The sequence below is a fragment of the Oncorhynchus clarkii genome, chromosome 20, assembly GCF_045791955.1.
Source record: "Oncorhynchus clarkii lewisi isolate Uvic-CL-2024 chromosome 20, UVic_Ocla_1.0, whole genome shotgun sequence".
Classification (NCBI taxonomy): Eukaryota; Metazoa; Chordata; class Actinopteri; order Salmoniformes; family Salmonidae; genus Oncorhynchus; species Oncorhynchus clarkii.
This window is the reverse complement of record NC_092166.1, coordinates 8,598,295-8,619,263: the sequence shown is the minus strand read 5'-3', so window position 1 is coordinate 8,619,263 and position 20,969 is coordinate 8,598,295. Positions and strand designations below refer to the sequence as shown.

Here is a 20,969-nt window from a genome sequence, read left to right as displayed (position 1 = left end):
GTGCATGCATGGGGATGTCCACGTCACCCAGAGACATGCCTATGCTCTAGAGAGACACCTAGCGGACTGAAACTTCATAGTTGTAGGCATAATTACAGCTAGTGCTGTCTAGACTTACGCTGGTAAACACATCCATTACATTAGCTATCTAAATGTGAAGTAAACTCAACTGGCGAGTATTCGAGAATGGGGACTTTTAATTTGAAAACGTGCAGGATACCTCTTTCCGGTTTCCCTGACTTCTGTTTTTTTAATACTGTGTTATTCTTGTTCGGGTAGCACCCCTCACAGGCCTTTTGGTGTTCGTTTTTTTTTGTTGGTGAGATGAAACTGCCAAAAACTCAGAAAGGTCATATTGTAGGTCAGAATTGCAACACAAGATTTGTTCAAGCCTAAAATGTTAGTCCGTAACTGTAACATGGTGGTTGTATGTTCACAGATGAAATTTCACATTTAGTTTCATGTATGTTTTTTTCTTACGATCCTAACAATTTACGTATGGATTTTCTTACGATCCTAACGATAGGTATATTCAACCTTTTGGCAGCTATCAGGATCCATAGTGGAGAGACGCAGCGCAGCTTCTCTCCAACAGCACCATGGGGAGGCGTGCTGGGCATCGACATAATACATATTTTGGGCCTGTGATTTTCGCAAAGTGGGCGCTGCTTATCAAGGGGCGACATCAGCGCTCTGCTTAATAGCTCATATGCAACTGGGTGAGAAGTGTTCATTGTTTTTGGGGGCAGAATTATGTGAGTGATTCTTGGAGGTGCGTCTTGGTCAGTTTATGTCGGGAAAACGACGTTCTCGTTAATCTACCGCTCTAGGCTGCCACTCACTTAGGTATAATGACACCACTGCGCACACACCAGTGGTTACTATGACAACTAGTATAGCCATGTCAGTAAATGACTGCTGTCTGAACACACAAATCCAATTTGGTCACTTTTAACTTGCTGTTTGGACAGTCAGTATTCCAAAACAGATTTGAAGAAATAAAAAACTGATTTGAGCATTAAGGTCTGCAGTGTGAACAAGGCTTTATTGCAACTTGCAGGTGCATCTCTGGTTATAATTGTATAATCATCAATTGGCTACTTAGATACATTCTTTGTAATTGAATTAAATACTACAAATACAATATTTTGCACTATAGTGTTGTTTTCTATCATTCATTTCTCATAAATTACACAATGTGTTCACAGGAAGAAAAAAACCTACAATCTCTACATAAGATTAGGAAAATTAACCATTCCTACAAACCCTAAAGGATTTATTTCTGAAAGTGAATGATTTGGGCTCATTGCAAATGATAATAGACAGCAGATATTGTACAATAATGTTCAGCCTTTGATCCACACAGAAACCTTCCTCATCCCTCTGTATTAATGAATGTTGTATGTTCTTCTGGGATTTCTTTGATAAATATTCTGAAATATTTAGCTATATTGGGAATAAAATATTAATATATAATCCATTAGTGTTAGTTGGAAGGTTATTCATCAACATCAATGTCAAGTAGGAGTACGCTTAAGTATATACTATAATATGGTTAATAAATACTGTATAAAATCTAGTTCTGTCCATAGACCTCAACACCACATCAATAGATCTATTGTGTCTTGATCCCCCTCAGGCAGTGCCATGTAAAACTTGTGACATTTTGTTTGGAGGCCAATGTACACTACTTTTATGGGTATACATTTGACAAACATTCATGTATTGCCTATTTTTGAGAAACGGAAACCATAATGTAATTCTAGGTGACAAAGTGGTAATATATATCGCACTGCACCCTGTTTTAAATTAGAGCAAATGATCAAGAAAGTTAGTGGTTCACTATGTCATGTTGTAAGAAAATATTAAGCTATAAGAGCCCAGCTCTTGGACTTCAATGGAGAATCCGCATTGAAAGTGATTTTTAGTCCAATGGGAATCCGGGAAACCGATCCATGAAGTTACAATATTGTATGGCATTAGTGGGGTATCAAAATAATATTACAAATTTCTCAAGTGGTAAGCAAACCTTGTATTGTGCCCGTAAATCCAGACAATGTTTAAATAAAAAATTAATTGTGAATTATGTATTACAAATCACCTCTCTGTACAATTACAGCTGGTGTCCAGTGCCAAACAGTGCCATTTAGAGAATTTAAATGAAAAGTACAATTTCTATACAAAAGTAGAGGCAATTCTCCCTCGAGTTTGGCTTGCTTGAATAACAACACTCGATCCTCAGCTTATCTTTCTGAAAAGAGAAACGTTGAACAACACATTAGTATAATGACCTGATTTGTTTTGATCAATGTGACAAACTGATAACATATATAGTACACGTCCCTGAACCTAAAGGTGCACATATTCTGCACAAGGTTAGGATACCTATGACATAGATAGAACACTGATAGAACACTGATAGAACACTGATAGAACACTGATAGAACACTGATAGAACACTGATAGAACACTGATAGAACAATTGAAAATATAAGCACCTCTACAGTAAAGACATACACCAGAGATATTTTCTATATATTTATACATGGCTCTGATTCACAGGGAACAGATGACATACAGTATAGAACACACAGTACACTCACTTCCTCTTTCGTTGCAGGTAAATATGAACCAGCCAATGAGAAATCAAAGGCCAGACTGTAGCAAACACCACGGTGGTAGGAGACAGGTGCAAAGGCCACCACGAAGGACTCTGGAAAACCAAAAAAAGACAACTCTCTCAACCATGCTGATATTAAAGAGTAAATCTCTTGTTAAAGAGACTTCTCTTGTTTAGCATTGCACATGTTTAAACAATTCCTCTTTCGTGTATACGTTTTAAGATATTCAATGAAAAAAAAAAAACGGTATGATTCTGGCATTGTGAATCCTATTTTTTTTTTAAAACTACTATTTAATAGTTAGACAGAAGATTGAAAACCTTACATAGACTTGTTTCTACTGTATTATTGACTGTATGTTTGTTTTACTCCATGTGTAACTCTGTGTTGTTGTATGTGTCGAACTGCTTTGCTTTATCTTGGCCAGGTCGCAATTGTAAATGAGAACTTGTTCTCAACTTGCCTACCTGGTTAAATAAAGGTGAAATAAAAAATAAAAACTTATTCCTTATGCTTTATTTTTTGAATGTCTTTTTTGCCATTAATGAATGTGTTATTCAATGCGTTTCTATGGGTAATAGTAATAAAGGCCAAATTAAATATTTGTTCAAATATTACATTTTATATGTATTTGTTTTATACCTAAAGGGGTCGTCAAATTCAAAATCAAATAGCTAAATGACCCATGGTATGACAATCTTAAAACATATGTCAGCTTAGACTTTTAGGAATTAATACACTGAACAAAAAATATAAATGCAACGTTTAAAGTGATGGGATAAAAGACCCCAGAAATGTTCCATACGCACAAACAGCTTATTTCACTCACATTTTATACACCATTTTGTTTACATCCCTGTCAGTGAGCATTTCTCCTTTGCCAAGATAATCTATCCACCTGACAGGCGTGGCATATCAAGAAGCTGATTAAACAGTTTGATCATTACACAGATGCACCTTGTGCTGGGGGACAATAAAATACCACTCTAAAATGTGCAGTTTTGACACACAACACAATGCCACAGATGTCTCAAACTTTTAGGGAGCATGAAATTGGCATGCTGACTGCAGAAATGTGCAACAGAGCTGTTGTCAGATAATTGAATGTTAATTTCTCTACCATAAACCGCCTCCAATGTTGTTTTAGAGAATTTGGCAGTAAGTACAACCGGCCTCGCACCCTCAGACCACGTGTATGACTGATGTCATTTTTGTGAACAGAGTGCCCCATGGTGGCGGTGGGGTTATGGCATGGGCAGGCATAAACTATGGACAAATAAAACAATTTCATTTTATCGATGGCAATTTCAATGCATAGAAATACCGTGACGAGATCCAGAGGCCCATTGTGAGGCCCATTTTTTTAAGGTATCTGTGACTAACAGACACATATATCTGTTTAAAAATATAATTTTTTATAGAATATTAAAACATACAATCTACCTGCAGTGAAGCTGTTCAACATTTACATCACATTCAGTCATCTAGCAGACTCCCATCCAGAGAGACCCACAGGGACAACCAGGTTCAAGCAACCCGCCCAAGGGAAAGTCAACAGATCTCCCACCATGTCAAATCGGGGACCCGATCCAGGGACCTATTGGCCACCGGCACAACTGGTAGGCCACCAACCAACAGTTATGTGAAAGCCATAGAGTAGGACCTAATGAATTTATTTTAATTGACCGAATTTCCTTACATGATCTGTAATTCAGAAAAATCTTTGAAATTGTTGTATGTTGCGTTTATATTTTTGTTCAGTATTGTTAGACAGAAGCACATACCTTTCTTGCCAGGGATAAGGAGTCATCTTGTCTAGCCTTAGAAAGTGATCTAGTCTGAAAATGAACACACACAAAATGTAGACTATGGTGGTCTCACTTATGATTCAGATATCATTTTAGACTGTATTGTGACACAGTTTTATAAAAATAAAAAGTACTGTTTTATCTCTATGGTTTTTAGACCGGGGTCTCACCTGTAATGTGGTCAGGGCCTCCAGAGTGTTAAGCCTCTGAAGCACATTAGCCATGTCCTCCTGCAGCCTGGTCAGCGCCATGGCGATGTGCTCGTTAAGGTTACCACTGGCAACAGCCTCAGTCCTGATCTGCATAACCCAGCCCTCTGCAGCATTTCCACTGGTAAAAATCTGTGACCCGCAACCTAGCCCCGATGACCTGGAACCTATACCACAAACAATGGGCAGTGAGCCAGCATCACTCTATGGACGTCATGGCCTGTAGTTACAAAACATCATATGCGTCTCGGAGTAGAAGTGCTGATCTAGGATCAGTTTGGCCTTTTAGAACATAAAACATGGACCGGGTGGAGCTGATCCTCGACAACACTTCAACTCTGAGACGCTTTATGAATAAAAGCACAGAAGCACAGAAAAAAGGTTTCAAGTCAATCAAGGGATCAAATGCTATTGATTTATACTTTTTTTTCATGATTTATTTTAAACAGTAAGACCATACAGACCCCACCTATTCCACTCATTGACCAGCAACTGTCACGTCGTTCTGTATGAAGCCCCTCCCTGTGAGGGGAGTCTTCCTGGAGACTCAGGTCCTCATCCAGGGTCTCTCCCTGAAGACTCCTCCTCTTAGCTTGACTTGCCCTTGTCCCGGAGGAGTGTACCCTGGGTATTCCTGATTCCTGTGAAGACAACCAATCATAATCATGCAGAGATGGCCAATGGGAGCGCCCCTTTTGCATTGTCATTACCCAAAACGCAAACCAATCCAATAAATAGAAGGGCGGGAGCGAGTAGTTCTGATTTACTGGAGCAAACACACCACATTTCTTAAGAGAGAACTTCTCACCTCCTCCATGGCTAAATGTTCCATTGAATCACAGAATTCCTCATTGTCCGAGTCGTTGACTCGAAGACGCTCTGTGTGGAGGGGACGAAGCACAACACATCATTGTCAGGTTATTGACACGGCAAGCATTGATCTGCATATATTAAGTGTACAGATCCAGTCCTTGATGACCACAGACCTGCATATTTCCTTTTTTACTAGGGACTGATTCTACCTGGTGTGTTCTCTACAGCCAATCAGTAACACGAAGAAATGAAAACCAGCAGGACTGCGGAACTTGAGGGCCTGAGCAGTTTACCCCTGGATAGACCCATGCTTAATGAAAGCACTTCCCACGGGAAGATGTTTTGGGTTGCGGGTGCTGTCGACAGGGGGTAGACCCCTGGAACACGGTTGGAGAGCCTACAGAGTGAAATGTGTTCTTTTAAGCCCAGTCATAGCGCAATCGCGTGTGAAAACAGAGGCCATTATTGAAAAAAGAGAATCCCAGCTCTCTCGTCCTGCTATATTTATCGCTCAATTCTTAAAATGAAGCTTATTTAATCTGCTTTACAACCGGTTTTAGCCTACCTGGCATTCATAGGCGGCGTGTGAGTTTCAAGCTTAAGGAAGATCAATTTAACCATAAAAAATCACCTTTATAATAACACATTCTATGAATCATCACATTTACAGACTTATGTAAGATAGCCTACTATTCATAATGTGATGAGTAGATTGGATAGTCATAATTTAGGCTAATAATATAACTCAAATCACTGTTCGCAAAAAAAAACGAGTTGAAAGCAGGGCTGAATGCGTACAGCGTAAAGTAGACCTAGGCTATATCTGATGTTTCTTCTTTTTTTTGTTGCACGGGAACAATGTGGTCTAAACACATTTCATGTAATTCTACTACACTTTATGACAGGACACATTAGCAGTATATTTTTTTAATATGATAAATTACAGGGCAGCCTACTCTGCTCCAACTGGCGACCTGTCATTCTGTTCTTCTGGGCGGAAGGGTAGCCTAGTGGTTAGAGCATTGGACTAGTGACCGGAAGGTTGCAAGTTCAAATCCCCGAGCTGACAAGGTACAACTCTGTCATTCTACTCCTGAGCAGACAGTTAACCCACTGTTCATAGGCTGTCATTGAAAATAATAATTTGTTCTTAACTGACTTGCCTAGTTAAATAAAGGTAAACAGGTCTTTCCTGTTTTGCATGTTATTTTGGCATTAATACATATGTAATTAATACAATGTAATAAAACAAATAGTGGTGTGTTTTTTGTTTTCTTGAGTAAGACAGCTCCAAAATGTGCAATTAATGTATTCTTTAGTGTTGTGTTCAGTAGTGGCTTTGCTGCGTCCACATATATATATATTTCTCCCCACAAAGATTTACATGCTAAAATCTCCACTGCTGCTGACACTGACAAACATATCAATAAATACTACGCTAAAATAGGCCTATGAGGGGGAGACACAAATAGAATATGACGTCCATCTAAACTGGAGGAGGAATTATTGTCCAAAAACAAACTTTAAAGTAGCACTGACCCAACAATGATAAATAGTAAATATGTGCAGTGCGCATTCACGTGTTATTTCATAGTTTTGATGTCTTCACTATTATTCTACAATGTAGAAAATAGTAAAAAATAAAATAAAACCCTTGAATGAATAGGTGTGTCCAAACTTTTGACTGGTACTGTATATTAGTAGGCTATATGTAAAGATCAGATTAAAGTAACAATAGTCTGATGGGTGAGAATATTGTCAAGTGCTTGTCAAATTGTGAATGAGAGACTGATGAAGTGTGTACAACCTGCGTAAGAAACAGAGCAGAGCTCATGTTTTATTACAGTGTAGTCCAGACTTTATTCAAATCCTCATTAGAGTTGCACAGTGGGTTAACAGCCTTGTTCAGGGGAAGATTGTTCCTAAGGTCTGCATCAGTGGCTAGAAGGCTGTGTGTGGAAGCCAGGAGATGCTAAATGTGTTTATGTTCATTAACTGACAATTACTGTGAGACCGGCAGTTAATTGCATGACAATTACCGGCTGACAAAATGTCATGACCGCCACAGCCCTAGTTTGGTCTCTCCTACAGGTGCTCTCAAATACAGTACCTACAGTTGGGTCCTACTAACTAACCCACCTACTGGAGGTGGTGCTTACCACTGAGGTGTCTGTTCAGATGCCTGTAGCGGTTCTCCGGTAGGGGATCTTTGGAGTAGGCCAGTTCCTCTTCCTCCACCTCACTGTTGAGGGAGCTCTGTGTCCCATTGGTCATGGAGGAGACGCTGGGCTCCACACTGCCGTTGGACGAGCTGACCTCAGACCTCCACCTGCGGTCCTTCACCCTGAGCAGATTCATGTCAGGGCCTGGGGACTTCCTCCCTGACGGACAGTATGACAATTAGTGTCATGTTAATAAGCATATTATAGTTATAAACCTGACATGACACAACACTGACATAACAATGGTCCTCCCGGTCCTTTGTTTCATAGTGATATAGAGAGGTTATGGTTTAAATTGTGACAAACTGATGTAACCACGGCCTAGGGACATTTTATCTCCGAAATAAAAGTCCTGAAGTCTCTTTTATGGTAACATACAGAACCATGTCAAATTCAGTCCTCATCTTCCACTTGAACTGCTTTATAGCTACCCATAGTTATAGCACTGTCGTAAGTATAACCATGTTTGGCTTGTTAATACGTTATGCTACATAGTATTCATAACCAAGTTGTTGTGTAGAGAAACAGCTCAAAATATGATATGTACAATTTGTGGTACCTCTCTCCTCCTCCGCTTCATCATCTGCATCTTCCTCCTCATCACTGTCCACTTTCTCCTCCTCCTTCTCCTCTTCCTCCTCCTCATCACTGTCCACTTTCTCCTCCTCCTCCTCCTCATCACTGTCCACTTTCTCCTCCTCCTTCTCCTCTTCCTCCTCCTCATCACTGTCCACTTTCTCCTCCTCCTTCTCCTTATCAGTGCTTTTGCTTTCCTCCTTGTCAGTCATAGTCATGCCATTTATTTTGCTTTCTGGGACTTTGGTTTGAATATCCTTCCAGATTTCCAGACTCCCAAAGCCTGAGCAGTGCAATAAAATGTACAAGACACCTTATTATAACCTCTTTAGAATTATAATGAGCTACTCTAGATAACACCGACTGCATCTACACTAGATAACGACGGTATCTACTCTAGATAACACCGACTGTATCTACTCTAGGTAACACCGACTGTATCTACTCTAGGTAACACCGACTGTGTCTACTCTAGATAACACTGACTGTATCTACTCTAGATAACGACTGTATCTACTCTAGGTAACACCGACTGTGTCTACTCTAGATAACACCTACTGTATCTACTCTAGATAACACCTACTGTATCTACTCTAGATAACACCGACTGCATCTACATTGCCACAACATTTAGCATTCTATGCATCACAACCACCGTTCACAAAGCTCAGCACAAGTTACACAACTACACAGCTAACACCAACAGGCTGCTATTTATTAGCAACAGACTTTTCTACTATTGAGACAATACCAGACACTTTCAAAGATAAAACAACCAATCAACCACGCCACAGAACACAACAAAATGAAGTTCTCTACTCATCCAGCCTTCAACATCTTTGCACTTATTTCCTTAAAGGGATAGTTCACCAAAATGTCAAATTGAAGTCAACTTATGGATGGATACCTTTAGGTTTGCTGTTTAGCGCAGGCTAACAGGAGTCCTGCTTGCACCATGCAATCAATTATGCTAATGCTAAACTATAGCTACTGTAAGTAGACAAACTCATATCATATATCACCGATTCTTGGGTCCATAGATTACTTTCTAGTTTTCCATAATATGAGGTAAATGTGTAATTTGGATCAACTATCCCTTTAATTGTTGCCATAGACAACAGTCCACTCATCATCTCTCTTCCTTCATCAGAACTGATTGCTGATTACAAGGTGAGGATGACTGGCATGAGTTCACTGTGGACCCTTGGGGAATGGAGTTTAGGATCAACGCTACCACACAAACACTTGCCTTCCATCTTTGGTTTGTGGATATACCCCTTTTGCATCTGCATTTCCACTGAGCAAAAATACAAAAAGATGACTATGAAATATTAGTCCAAAGGCCTTCTCTGCTAACAGGAAGGAAAGGTTAACATAAGCAAGAGATCAATCTTCCTCAGAGCTAAACCCTCCTTGAGGTGGACCAATCTCCTTCTGTGTGAATTTATTGACTCTTTAGTGACTATTTATAGACTATGAGAGTGGTTAATTAATAATCAATAAACACATAAATCATTGAACAATTGTATTCCTAGATGTGTTGGGGTTATCGTATTGTTGTGTTCAGTCAAACTGAGGTGTGTAGTTCTGCAGTGTTCAAAACAGCATCCATTTTGACCAGGCACCTGCAGCTGCTGCGAAAGGCCTGCTGTAGGCCCTCTTGTCCTCTTCCTTCTCTTCCTCCACTCCTCCCTCCACTTCTTCGAAGAAATACCCCCCGAGAGCCTCCAGCAGATCAGACACCTCCTCTGTGACTGGAAGAGTCTCCAGAATCTTCCAGAAATGTGATTGTTAATATATTGGTGTTTCAATATAGAGTAAATGTGGTTTCATCAATTTAACGAAACAGAAATGTATCTGCCTGCAGGGTAAAACAATAGTACATGCATGCAGTTGCTTCCTCTTCTTTTATTTATTCAAGATGACGTAATAAAAATGCTTACCAGCTGAATGTCATTGACGTACGCTTGCATGGCTTCCTCCTTTGACATGTTCCCCAGTGAGTTCCATGCGTCCCTGGCAACAAACAATGTTTGTGTCTCATATGAACTCAGGTGAGAAAAGAAATGCTGCATAACCTCAATAATGTGGAGACAAGACAAACAACATACTTTTTTTCCAGAGTAGGGATTTCATTATGAATCCATATGGACCCCCATGCAAGATATGCATTTACATAGGGCCTTGAGATAACCAGGAAGAAACTATTGTAAACACAATATCAGATATTTGAAATAAAATCTCTCAGAATTTGGTCTGATCATACAGCAAATTAGCAGGTTTTAATAGTTGAAATGCATTTTTGTGGCTAATAAATCTGTTATTGTGCAGCGATGAGATGGTAGTATGGTATATTACACATGTTTCAGTGGGTAGTTTGATTGAATGACTCATATTCCATGCACTATAGAATAAATATGCTTATTCTGCTTTGTGGCTTAAGCATATCCATAATATCCCAGTCCAAATGATTCAGGGATATTCCTTAATCGCGAAACCTTTAACCTCGAGGTAAAAACACAACCCATTTTTCGACTTTTCATTGGTCTTAGCCTCGCTGGGCCATTCTTCTGCAACATTTCAAAGGGTTTCAGAAGTGCTCTTGCTCTATGCTGGCATATCTCGTACATGTCTCAGTACTGAAGGCATGCAGTATTTTTATTTTTATAACATCATCATCTTTCATCTGATTTGATATTTGATATTGCTAGAACAACACCCTTCACCAGGGTCGTGTTCAGTAGGCACAAAATGGAAGAAAGCGATCCAAAACGGAGTGAAGCGGGGAGGTTCTATACCATCTTAACGTGTCCAATAAGAAACACACATTTTCAGGTTTTCTGTTGCGAAACATTTTGCTACAGTGTGCGCTAATGAACACGACCCAGTCCTTAAACAGAATTTACCACTTGGCTTTGCCTGCAGTGTCCCAGTATCCTGTGGGTCTTGGAATATTACATGGCCCCAGCGCAGCCTGCTTGTAGTAACTATAAAACATGAGCATCATGCCATCCGCCGGCTGATATGGACCTATAGGAGAGCAAATAAGGATGGGAGAGGGGAACAAAGAAGATTATTCAGGAAGTTTGATGATTTACATGATACTTTGAATTATTGTTACATTTGCAGCCGATAGTCAATGCAGCAATTACCATGAGCTCACTACAACCTACAATATAAATGTGTGTCCTCAGAAGGTATAAATAGACTTCTATTTTAAATTCAATGCTTTAATGGTTGAATCTGCTCATCTTCAGCTCTAAAGACACAATCTGTAATTTCAACAGTTTATCGGCTACTCTGCCTACTACAGAGCTATGCAAGGACTGACTGTCCATGAGATTGGCATGAAATTGTCTGTTTGTTTACAAACACTCAATCATATGACAACACAAACATAAACAATGTAGGAGTAGCCTAATATAACTGTATTGAACAGTAAAAACAATTAAGCTGATAAGGCAGTTATATAATTTTAGAACAGCAGAACTTCTTACTGTGTGCCTTTTAAGAGCCAACCAAAACAGGCGATATCTAAGACACAGAGAATATAGGCCAATCACCTCTATCAAGCAGGTACCAAATTAACACGGTGGCAACACAGTGAGCTCTAATGGTGCTCATTAAGACATAGGCTACACAAGCTAGGCTTACTGCTAAATAGGCCACTCGGTCGCAGGACATGGCCCACAGTTCAGTGGCCGATTTGATGTATAGGCTAGTGTAGTTATTAGTGGATAATTAGCCTACCATCTTCGGGTAAACTCCGTATCACTCGCACTGCGGCATCAAATCGGGTCTCGAGCTCGTCTTGTTCCATTGCTTTGTCACAACCAGGATGACAGGCGGAGAATCGTCACTTCTTAAAGAGATTTAACATTCGCTCACCTCTGTGACAACAAAGTTGCAAGGCAGCAATAATGTAAAATGAAAAGGTTCTCAACAGGCTTTCATAATGTGTCATTGAAATCAACGGGCCTAATTAATACCCACGGACCTCGTAAAGGGTACGGTATTATGGATACTATAAACCACATGCATAATAATGCTTGTTATCTGATTTTCGCCTGAGGCAATTATTAAGCTATTTAGTTGTTGCATAAACATTGTCAGAATTGTATATCCATATGTTCAAATTAGAGTGAATAAAATAAAAATAAAACCAAATCGATAGAAGGTTACGTTTAAGAAACTCACCCTATCTATGCATGACTCTGGATGGATTAAACCCACTGCTGTCTACATATAGCCTACTGGCTGCAACCAGGCTGTTCCGATAGCGATCTCTCAAATTCGGTCCAACCGAATACCACGAAACATATGATTCACAAAGTTGCCATGGGAGTTGTAGTGTCTTTTGACCACGAATTACACAATGAACCAATGGGTTTCCTTTAGGATTCCTACAAGGCCCACAATTCTCTTAATGTGGGATTTAATATGGGAGATAGTGCTGACTGGGACATTTTGTCTATCTTTTTAAAAAGCATATATATATATTAGATACACACGAGCGAGGACAAAATGTTAAAATATAGCATATAGATTGCAGCAAAATCGGCGCGCCATCAGTGGTACGTACACTGGCTACCTTCTGCCACTAGACCCGATCGCTCTTCATCAGCTCTGGGTTCAACAAGCCACAATCGCACTCAAAATCAATTGATCCACAACTAATCGATGTAGTATTTGAACCAATCACAGTTGACAACGAGTCCAGAGCGCGGTCAAATGTAACAGTGATAAAATCGAGGCCAGAAGTGCCACAATACCAGGCGGGGGAGCCCCTTTCTCACCACACCAAAAGCAGCATCGCTTTGCCTCATTGAAAGGAAAGGGAGGAGAGAAATGCAGAGGGATGTAAGATGGCAGAACTACAAATGTTGCTAGAGGAAGAAATTCCGGCCGGTAAACGAGCGCTTGTGGAAAGCTACCAAAATCTATCGAGGGTTGCAGAATACTGTGAAAACAATTATGTACAGGTAAGGAAAAATACATCGCTGATAAAATGTTGAATTATATGCGGAATTCGTCGGATTTGTAGCCTAATGTTCAAGAACTGAGTGAAACCGGGGACAGGAAATGTTTCCCCCAGACCGCTAGACAGATATCTAAATCACGAAATAGGTTTTTGGCAATGTAAAAAAATAAATAAAAAGGCGACCTAATCATTATATGCTTAAAACTGGTTACCATCTCGAGCTCTATTTTCATATAAGAGCACTGTTCGGGTGGTTGACCACTCTTGCGACCATTATTCACCAGCCATTTAATATCAATTTACAAAGCTAATGGAGACTATTCAGAGAGTGTGTCGTTGATATGACCAAGGCTTGTCATTGACTGCATTCTCTTTGATAGGTAGGCTATCGAATAGGCCAAATGGTTTTATTCGTTTCATCATTATACAACCAGGACTCAGTAGTAGACGTAACATATAACACGTAAATTGCGGAGCCCATCGATTAGTAGTTTACGTTTCGTAAGATATGCTACGATTTACAATTCGTATGATATGCTACGATTTACAATTTGTACAATAGGTTATGAATTGCAATTAGACAATAGGTTATGAATTGCAATTTGTACAATATGTTACGAATTGCAATTATACAATATGTTACGAATTTGCGAAAACATAACGACCCTGGGTTTATAAGTGCAGATATCAACTCTGCCGATTGAGCATGCTTTCTTTCTAGGGGTTAAGGTTAGGTTTAGAAGTTAGGTGAAAGCGTTAAAGTTAGGGGAAGGGTTAGGGTTAAGGTTAGGATCTAGGTTAAAGCGTTACGGTTAGGGTTAAGGTTAGGATCTAGGTTAAAGCGTTAAGGTTAGGGGAAGGATTAGGGTTAAGGTTAGGATCTAGGTTAAAGCGTTAAGGTTAGGATCTAGGTTAAAGCGTTAAGTTTAGGGGAAGGGTTAAGGTTAGGATCTAGGTTGAAGGGTTAAGGTTAGGGGAAGGGTTAGCTAACATGCTAAGTAGTTGCAAAGTAGCTAAAAAGCGCTACATTTTTACAAAATTGCTAATGAATGAAAATGCAAAAGTTTTCTGCGATGAGATTCGAACACGCAACCTTTGGGTTGCTAGACATTCGCGTTATCACTGTCTATCAGATTGACATTGTGACAATGGATTGTAAATGGCATAAAGCACATTTCAGACTCAAACGTGACTTGCACATTTGATTTGTGATCCACGAGTGTCCCTGAGAATGTAATATTACTTTACTCCATAGATTTTTTTGTTCCTCTCTCCCAGACAAATGGATTACATTTTAATAATCTGGATTATTGTCTGTGTATTGGATTAAGAACATGCTGCCATTGTTTACACACACCTGGCCTAACCTTTTACTGTCAACTGGTCCAAAAATGTGAAATATAAAAATACAAAATGGCGGCAGGATCAGAAATGCCGTTTTGTTGAGGCTCTGACGATGACTCTCACAGAACAGCTGGTGATGTAAGGAGCAACCAATGGGGCCACCGGTTACGTCATATTGTAGAATCCAGATGAACCCAGCAGTGCAGTTGGATAGCTCATCAGTGATGCCATTGGGGAACACTACAGGTCATGAGGCTCGCTATTGCACCTTTATAACCAAATCATAAAAGGACACATCAAAAGCCTAATCCATAATGACAGGCAAACGACTTAATTTAAACATCTAGTTTTACGTCATCCAGCTTCAAGTCAAGCTTGTAGGCCTCAAACTAATAATCTCTCTTTTCTCATAGTAAATGTCCAAGAGATCAATGGAACACAGCTTATCTGTTAAGGAAGGAAAACCACAAGCAACCGTATTTGTCAAAGCTGAGGCCCCACCCTAAATCCCCCTTCACATGATATCCTACTGACTCATAGATGAATCATGAATGTGTTAAGGCCGTACCCTCCACAAGTATTTATTATATTAAGTAGCAGCAGGCCTATCTAACTAGTATAACCAGTAGGGCCCCTAGTTCTAAAGTACCAGGTTAGTATAATGTGGGTCTCCCATCACAAGATAAAAGACTGGTTAGTCTTGATAAAGAAAAAGAGGTTTAGAGATTAGGGGACGTTGTTTTTTCCAACATAAGGTACCACCTACCCTGATGAAAGAGGGTTAGGTTTGGTAAAGATATAGGGTTTGGAGATTAGGGGAGTTGAAGCAGGTTAGTATCGGTGTGTTTTCCAACGTAAGGTACCACCTACCCTGATGAAAGAGGGTTAGGTTTGGTAAAGATATAGGGTTTGGAGATTAGGGGAGTTGAAGCAGGTTAGTATCGGTGTGTTTTCCAACGTAAGGTACCACCTACCCTGATGAAAGAGGGTTAGGTTTGGTAAAGATATAGGGTTTGGAGATTAGGGGAGTTGAAGCAGGTTAGTATTGTTGTGTTTTCCAACGTAAGATACCACCTACCCTGATGAAAGAGGGTTAGGTTTGGTAAAGGGGTGATTTTGACTGCATGGGGCAGGTGAGAGTATCAACATATTCAGTTGCAGACTGAAAGAGAGAAGGTGGTTCAGCTTCTGAGCATTAATCAAGTGTATGACTCTGATTGGAGAGCATTATTACCGTGGTTTCCTTCCAGGGGACATTTTTAGACCACTGCAATTAGCTTGATTCTGTGGGAATTGTCCCACTCTGTTGTCTACCCTAGGAGAATCTCAAACCCCATTGGAGGAATTTTGAAATTTTTATTAGGATCCCCATTAGTTCACGCCGTAACCCTAGCTAATCTTCCTGGGGTCCAACACCAATTAACAAGACATTACAAACAACCACAATCAAGACTTCACAAACATTCAACAAGTAGACAATACAGATAATTAAAATACCTGACAGGAAACACATTTAACATTCAGTTGATGCTTTCTATTTCCTGTCCAGTCATATGGTCTATCACATTAGATGTTCTTTCTATTTCCTGTCCAGTCATATGGTCTATCACATTAGATGTTCTTTCTATTTCCTGTCCAGTCATATGGTCTATCACATTAGATGTTCTTTCTATTTCCTGTCCAGTCATATGGTCTATCACATTAGATGTTCTTTCTATTTCCTGTCCAGTCATATGGTCTATCACATTAGATGTTCTTTCTATTTCCTGTAAAGTCATATGGTCTATCACATTAGATGTTCTTTCTATTTCCTGTAAAGTCATATGGTCTATCACATTAGATGTTCTTTCTATTTCCTGTCCAGTCATATGGTCTATCACATTAGATGTTCTTTCTATTTCCTGCCCAGTCATATGGTCTATCACATTAGATGTTCTTTCTATTTCCTGTCCAGTCATATGGTCTATCACATTAGATGTTCTTTCTATTTCCTGTCCAGTCATATGGTCTATCACATTAGATGTTCTTTCTATTTCCTGTCCAGTCATATGGTCTATCACATTAGATGTTCTTTCTATTTCCTGCCCAGTCATATGGTCTATCACATTAGATGTTCTTTCTATTTCCTGTCCAGTCATATGGTCTATCACATTAGATGTTCTTTCTATTTCCTGTTCAGTCATATCGTCTATCACATTAGATGTTCTTTCTACCTCCTGTCCAGTCATATGGTCTATCACATTAGATGTTCTTTCTATTTCCTGTCCAGTCATATGGTCTATCACATGAGATGTTCTTTCTATTTCCTGTCCAGTCATATGGTCTATCACATTAGATGTTCTTTCTATTTCCTGTTCAGTCATATGGTCTATCACATTAGATGTTCTTTCTACCTCCTGTCCAGTCATATGGTCTATCACATTAGATGTTCTTTCTATTTCCTGTCCAGTCATATGGTCTATCACATGAGATGTTCTTTCTATTTCCTGTCCAGTCATATGGTCTATCACATTAGATGTTCTTTCTATTTCCTGTCCAGTCATATGGTCTATCACATTAGATGTTCTTTCTATTTCCTGTCCAGTCATATGGTCTATCACATTAGATGTTCTTTCTATTTCCTGTTCAGTCATATGGTCTATCACATTAGATGTTCTTTTATTTTTTTTCTTGAAGGTGGATTTACTTTTTGCCTGAGAAATATGGATTGGTAAAGAGTTCCATTCAGCTATGACTCTATATAAAACTGTAGATTTAAGTCGATTTGTCCTTGGCTTGGGTTGTCTTAGCTGCCCTGAATTTGCCTGTCTGGTTTGGTGGTTATGCGTGTTGCTAGCATGTACTAACTGGCCTGAAAAATACTGTGTTTAAAAATATATATATATATATATATATATATATATATAACATTCCTAAAGAAAATCAGAAGACTGGACAGTAATTTGTTTTTAACGTGAAGCCATGAGAGATTCTGATGCATTTGGATAATATTCATATGATTAGAGCAGAAGGTCAGAAGGGAGGGACCTCAGGCTTTCTCATCCAATGGGTTTTGAGAATGAGGCGAGAGGAGAGAGGATGTGAGGAGTATGCAATTGAGATTCTCCCCATGACATCATCCTTTATTGCTGTTCTCTCTCTTCTGGGGAATGAGTGTGACTCATAGCTTTAATAGGCTATCTGGTTTGAGCTGTACTGACTAGAGGTCGACCGATTAATCGGAATGGCTGATTAATTGGGGCCGATTTCAAGTTTTCATAACAATCGGAAATCTGTATTTTTGGGCGCCGATTTGCCGATATTTTTTTATACCTTTTATTTAACTAGGCAAGTCAGTTAAGAACACATTCTTATTTTCAATGACGGCCTAGGAACGGTGGGTTAACTGCCTCGTTCTGGGGCAGAACTACAGATTTTCACCGTGTCAGCTCGGGGGATCCAAGTTTGCAACCTTACAGTTAACTAGTCCAGCTTTCATATGTTCTCATGTTCTGAGCAAGGAACTGAAACGTTAGCTTTCTTACATGGCACATATTGCACTTTTACTTTCTTCTCCAACACTTTGTTTTTGCATTATTTAAACCAAATTGAACATGTTTCATTATTTACTTGAGGCTAAATTGATTTTATTGATGTATTATATTAAGTTAAAATAAGTGTTCATTCAGTATTGTTGTAATTGTCATTATTACAAATACATTTTTAAAAATCGTCCGATTAATCGGCATCGGCTTTTTTGGTCCTCTAATAATCGGTATCGGCGTTGAAAAATCATAATCGGTCGACCTCTAGTACTGACTCATAGCTTTAACAGGCTATCTGATTTGAGCTGTACTGACTCATAGCTTTAATAGGTTATCTGGTTTGGCCTGTACTGAGTGGACAAAACATTAGGAACACCTGCTCTTTCCATGACATAGACGGACCAGGTGAATCCAGGTGAAAGCTATGATCCCTTATTGATGTCACTTGTTAAATCCACTTCAATCAGTGTAGATGAAGGGGAGGAGGCAGGTTAAATAAGGATTTTTAAGTATTGAGACACTTGAGGCATGGATTGTGTATGTGTGCCATTCAGAGGGTGAATGGGCAAGAAAAATTATTTAAACGTCTTTGAACGGGGTATGGTGGTAGGTGCCAGGCGCAGCGGTTTGTGTCAATAACTGCAACGCTGCTGGGTTTTTCACGCTCAACATTTTTCCATGTGTATCAAGAATAGTTCACCACCCAAAGGACATCCAGCCAACTTGACACAACTGTGGGAAGCATTGAGTCAACATGGGCTAGCATCCCTGTGGAACGCTTTCGACACCTTGTTGAGTCCATGGCACAAAGAAGTGAGGCTGTTCTGACGGCAAGGGGGGGGTGCAACTCAATTATAGGAAGGTGTTCCTAATGATTAGTATACTCAGTGTATACTTCAGGGTCAGTTCTCTCAATGGCAGTTCTCAACCAATCACCTAATTATGTTTGAGCATGTCCTCAGTTACCCTCAGGTTCTAGGTTGTCATAATTCATGCCTACTCTCTTAATTGTGTTTGATTGACCCCTTAATAGACATCATCATCTCATCATGTTCAGGCGACCTGTTTCGGAAGCTACACATGTAATTAGTGGAAAATTAGATGAGAAATGAACACCACAGATCAGTGAGTATTGTACACACCATTGGGTGATTAAACTGTCACCAGCTATGCAGAGGATCACTGATACAACTATTAGTCTACAGGATTTGAAGGAGATGGGGTAAAGGGGGTCAAATGTGTTGAGTGGGATGGTTTTCCCTGTCAATTTCCCCTTTGCATTGGATTCAGATAAGCAGTCTTGTGTTGTAATGTACTATCACTTACAGATGTAGGATCTTAATTTGATCACTATTTTGTTGCTGAGACTTTTCCTACACAGCAGGAAATGCAAAGTTGGAGTGTATTCAAGGAATAAAAACCTTCTAAAGTTTGTCATTTCCACTTTTTTTGTCATTTCCATTTTGCCCTAACAAAAAAATGTATCAACCCCTACAAGAAATGTCCATTATATTCCACATAATATTTCAAATAATATTTCAAATTTCTTGTTTCTTGTTGCTGCTGGATTATTTTCCTGCTTTAGCAAACTGGCTCAAATTTAAAAAAGATATTGATATCTGCAGTGATCACTATCATGAATTTACTACAGTTGACAAACAACTTCAAACAATCGTGTCCCCTGGAGAATATTTTTTTTATCTTAGAATTACAATATTAACTACAGTAGGGAGTGTTTTGTTGTGGTTTTACTTGCTTTCCTCCGGTGATCAAGTGTTGATGTACGATGCCTTCAGAAAGTATTCATACCCCTCGACTTATTCCACATTTGGTTGTGTTACAGTCTGAATTCAAAATGGAATAAATCTTCTTCTTTTTTTTTTACCCATCTACACATAAGTTAAAAGCATGTTTTAAGATATTTTTGCAAATGTATTGAAAATGAAATACAGAAATATCTTATTTACATAAGTATTCACATAAGTATTCAATACATGTTAGAATCACCCTTGGCAGCGATTACAGCTGTGAGTCTTTCTGAGTAAGTCTCTAAGAGCTTCTCACACATGGATTGTGCATATTTTCAAAATTCTTCAAACTATGTCAAATTTGTTGTTGATCTTTGCTAGACAACCATTTTCAATTCTTGCCATAGATTTTCAAGCAGATTTAAGTCATAACTGTAACGTGGCCACTCAGGAACGTTCACGGTCTTATCGGTAAGCAACTCCAGTGTAGATTTGCCCTTGTGTTGTAGATTATTGTCCTGCTGAAAGGTGAATTCATCTCCCAGTGTCTGGTGGAAAGCAGACTGAACCAGGTTTTCCTCTAAGATTTTTCCTGTGCTTAGCTCCATTCTGTTTCTTTTTTTTTTTATCCTGATAAACTCTCCAGTCCTTAACAATTACAAGCATACCCATAACATGATGCAGCCACCACCATGCTTGAAAATATGGATAGTGGTACTCAGTGATGTGTTGTTTTGGATTTGCCCCAAACAACACTTTTGTATTCAGGACTAAAAGTGAATTTTCGCCACATTTTTTGCAGTATTACTCCAGTGCCTTGTTGCAAACAGGATGCATGTTTTGGAATATTTTTTATTCTGGACAGGCTTCCTTCTTTTCACTCTGTCAATTAGGTTAGTATTGTGGAGTAACTACAATGTTGTTGATTCATCCTCAGTTTTCTCCTATACCAGACCTTAAACTCTGTAACTGTTTTAAAGTTACCATTGGCCTCATGGTAAAATTCCTGAGTGATTTCCTTCCTCTCCGGCAACTGAGTTAGGAAGTACACCTGTATGTTTGTAGTGACTGGTTGTATTGGTACACCATCCAAAGTGTAATTAATAACTGCACCATACTCAAA

General features: G+C 39.3%; 2 protein-coding genes across 9 annotated transcripts in view; one reads left to right on the top strand and one right to left on the bottom strand.

The window, feature by feature from the left end:
• Window positions 1-1,048: 1,048 nt before the first annotated feature.
• On the bottom strand, window positions 1,049-12,511 carry LOC139377227 (acyl-CoA-binding domain-containing protein 5-like). Of its 3 annotated transcripts, none has more exons than XM_071120227.1 (14): window positions 12,447-12,511; window positions 12,000-12,111; window positions 11,156-11,279; window positions 10,193-10,265; window positions 9,875-10,022; window positions 9,499-9,546; window positions 8,233-8,532; window positions 7,611-7,832; window positions 5,447-5,517; window positions 5,108-5,279; window positions 4,600-4,805; window positions 4,406-4,459; window positions 2,604-2,713; window positions 1,049-2,251 (listed from the first exon to the last, which is right to left on the bottom strand). In XM_071120227.1, the coding sequence occupies exons 2-14, from the start codon at window positions 12,067-12,069 to the stop codon at window positions 2,239-2,241; spliced, it is 1,611 nt and encodes a 536-aa protein (XP_070976328.1). In that variant the 5' UTR covers window positions 12,070-12,111; window positions 12,447-12,511; the 3' UTR covers window positions 1,049-2,238. The 3 variants fall into 3 exon arrangements, with proteins under 3 accessions (XP_070976328.1, XP_070976329.1, XP_070976330.1); XM_071120228.1 differs by having other exon boundaries at window positions 12,000-12,108; window positions 12,447-12,483; XM_071120229.1 differs by lacking the exons at window positions 1,049-2,251; window positions 2,604-2,713 and adding an exon at window positions 4,157-4,237.
• A 571-nt stretch (window positions 12,512-13,082) lies between these two features.
• Window positions 13,083-20,969, top strand: part of LOC139375834 (abl interactor 1-like) — a 49,164-nt gene continuing 41,277 nt past the window's right edge. For 3 of the 6 annotated variants that reach the window (XM_071117737.1, XM_071117736.1, XM_071117738.1), the window contains exon 1: window positions 13,083-13,231. In XM_071117737.1, the coding sequence (XP_070973838.1) occupies window positions 13,115-13,231 (117 nt within the window). In that variant the 5' untranslated portion in view covers window positions 13,083-13,114. The remainder of the gene's footprint in view (window positions 13,232-20,969) is intronic. The other 3 variants (XM_071117739.1, XM_071117740.1, XM_071117735.1) reach the window with 3 other exon arrangements.

Coding starts and splice junctions, on each gene's coding strand:
- LOC139377227 (XM_071120227.1), bottom strand. CDS start 12,069: ATGGAACAAGACGAGCTCGAGACCCGATTTGATGCCGCAGTGCGAGTG. Junction 11,280..11,999: donor ACGGAGTTTACCCGAAGATG/GTAGGCTAATTA, acceptor GCTCTCCTATAG/GTCCATATCAGCCGGCGGAT. Junction 4,806..5,107: donor CTGGTCAATGAGTGGAATAG/GTGGGGTCTGTA, acceptor TTTGTGGTATAG/GTTCCAGGTCATCGGGGCTA.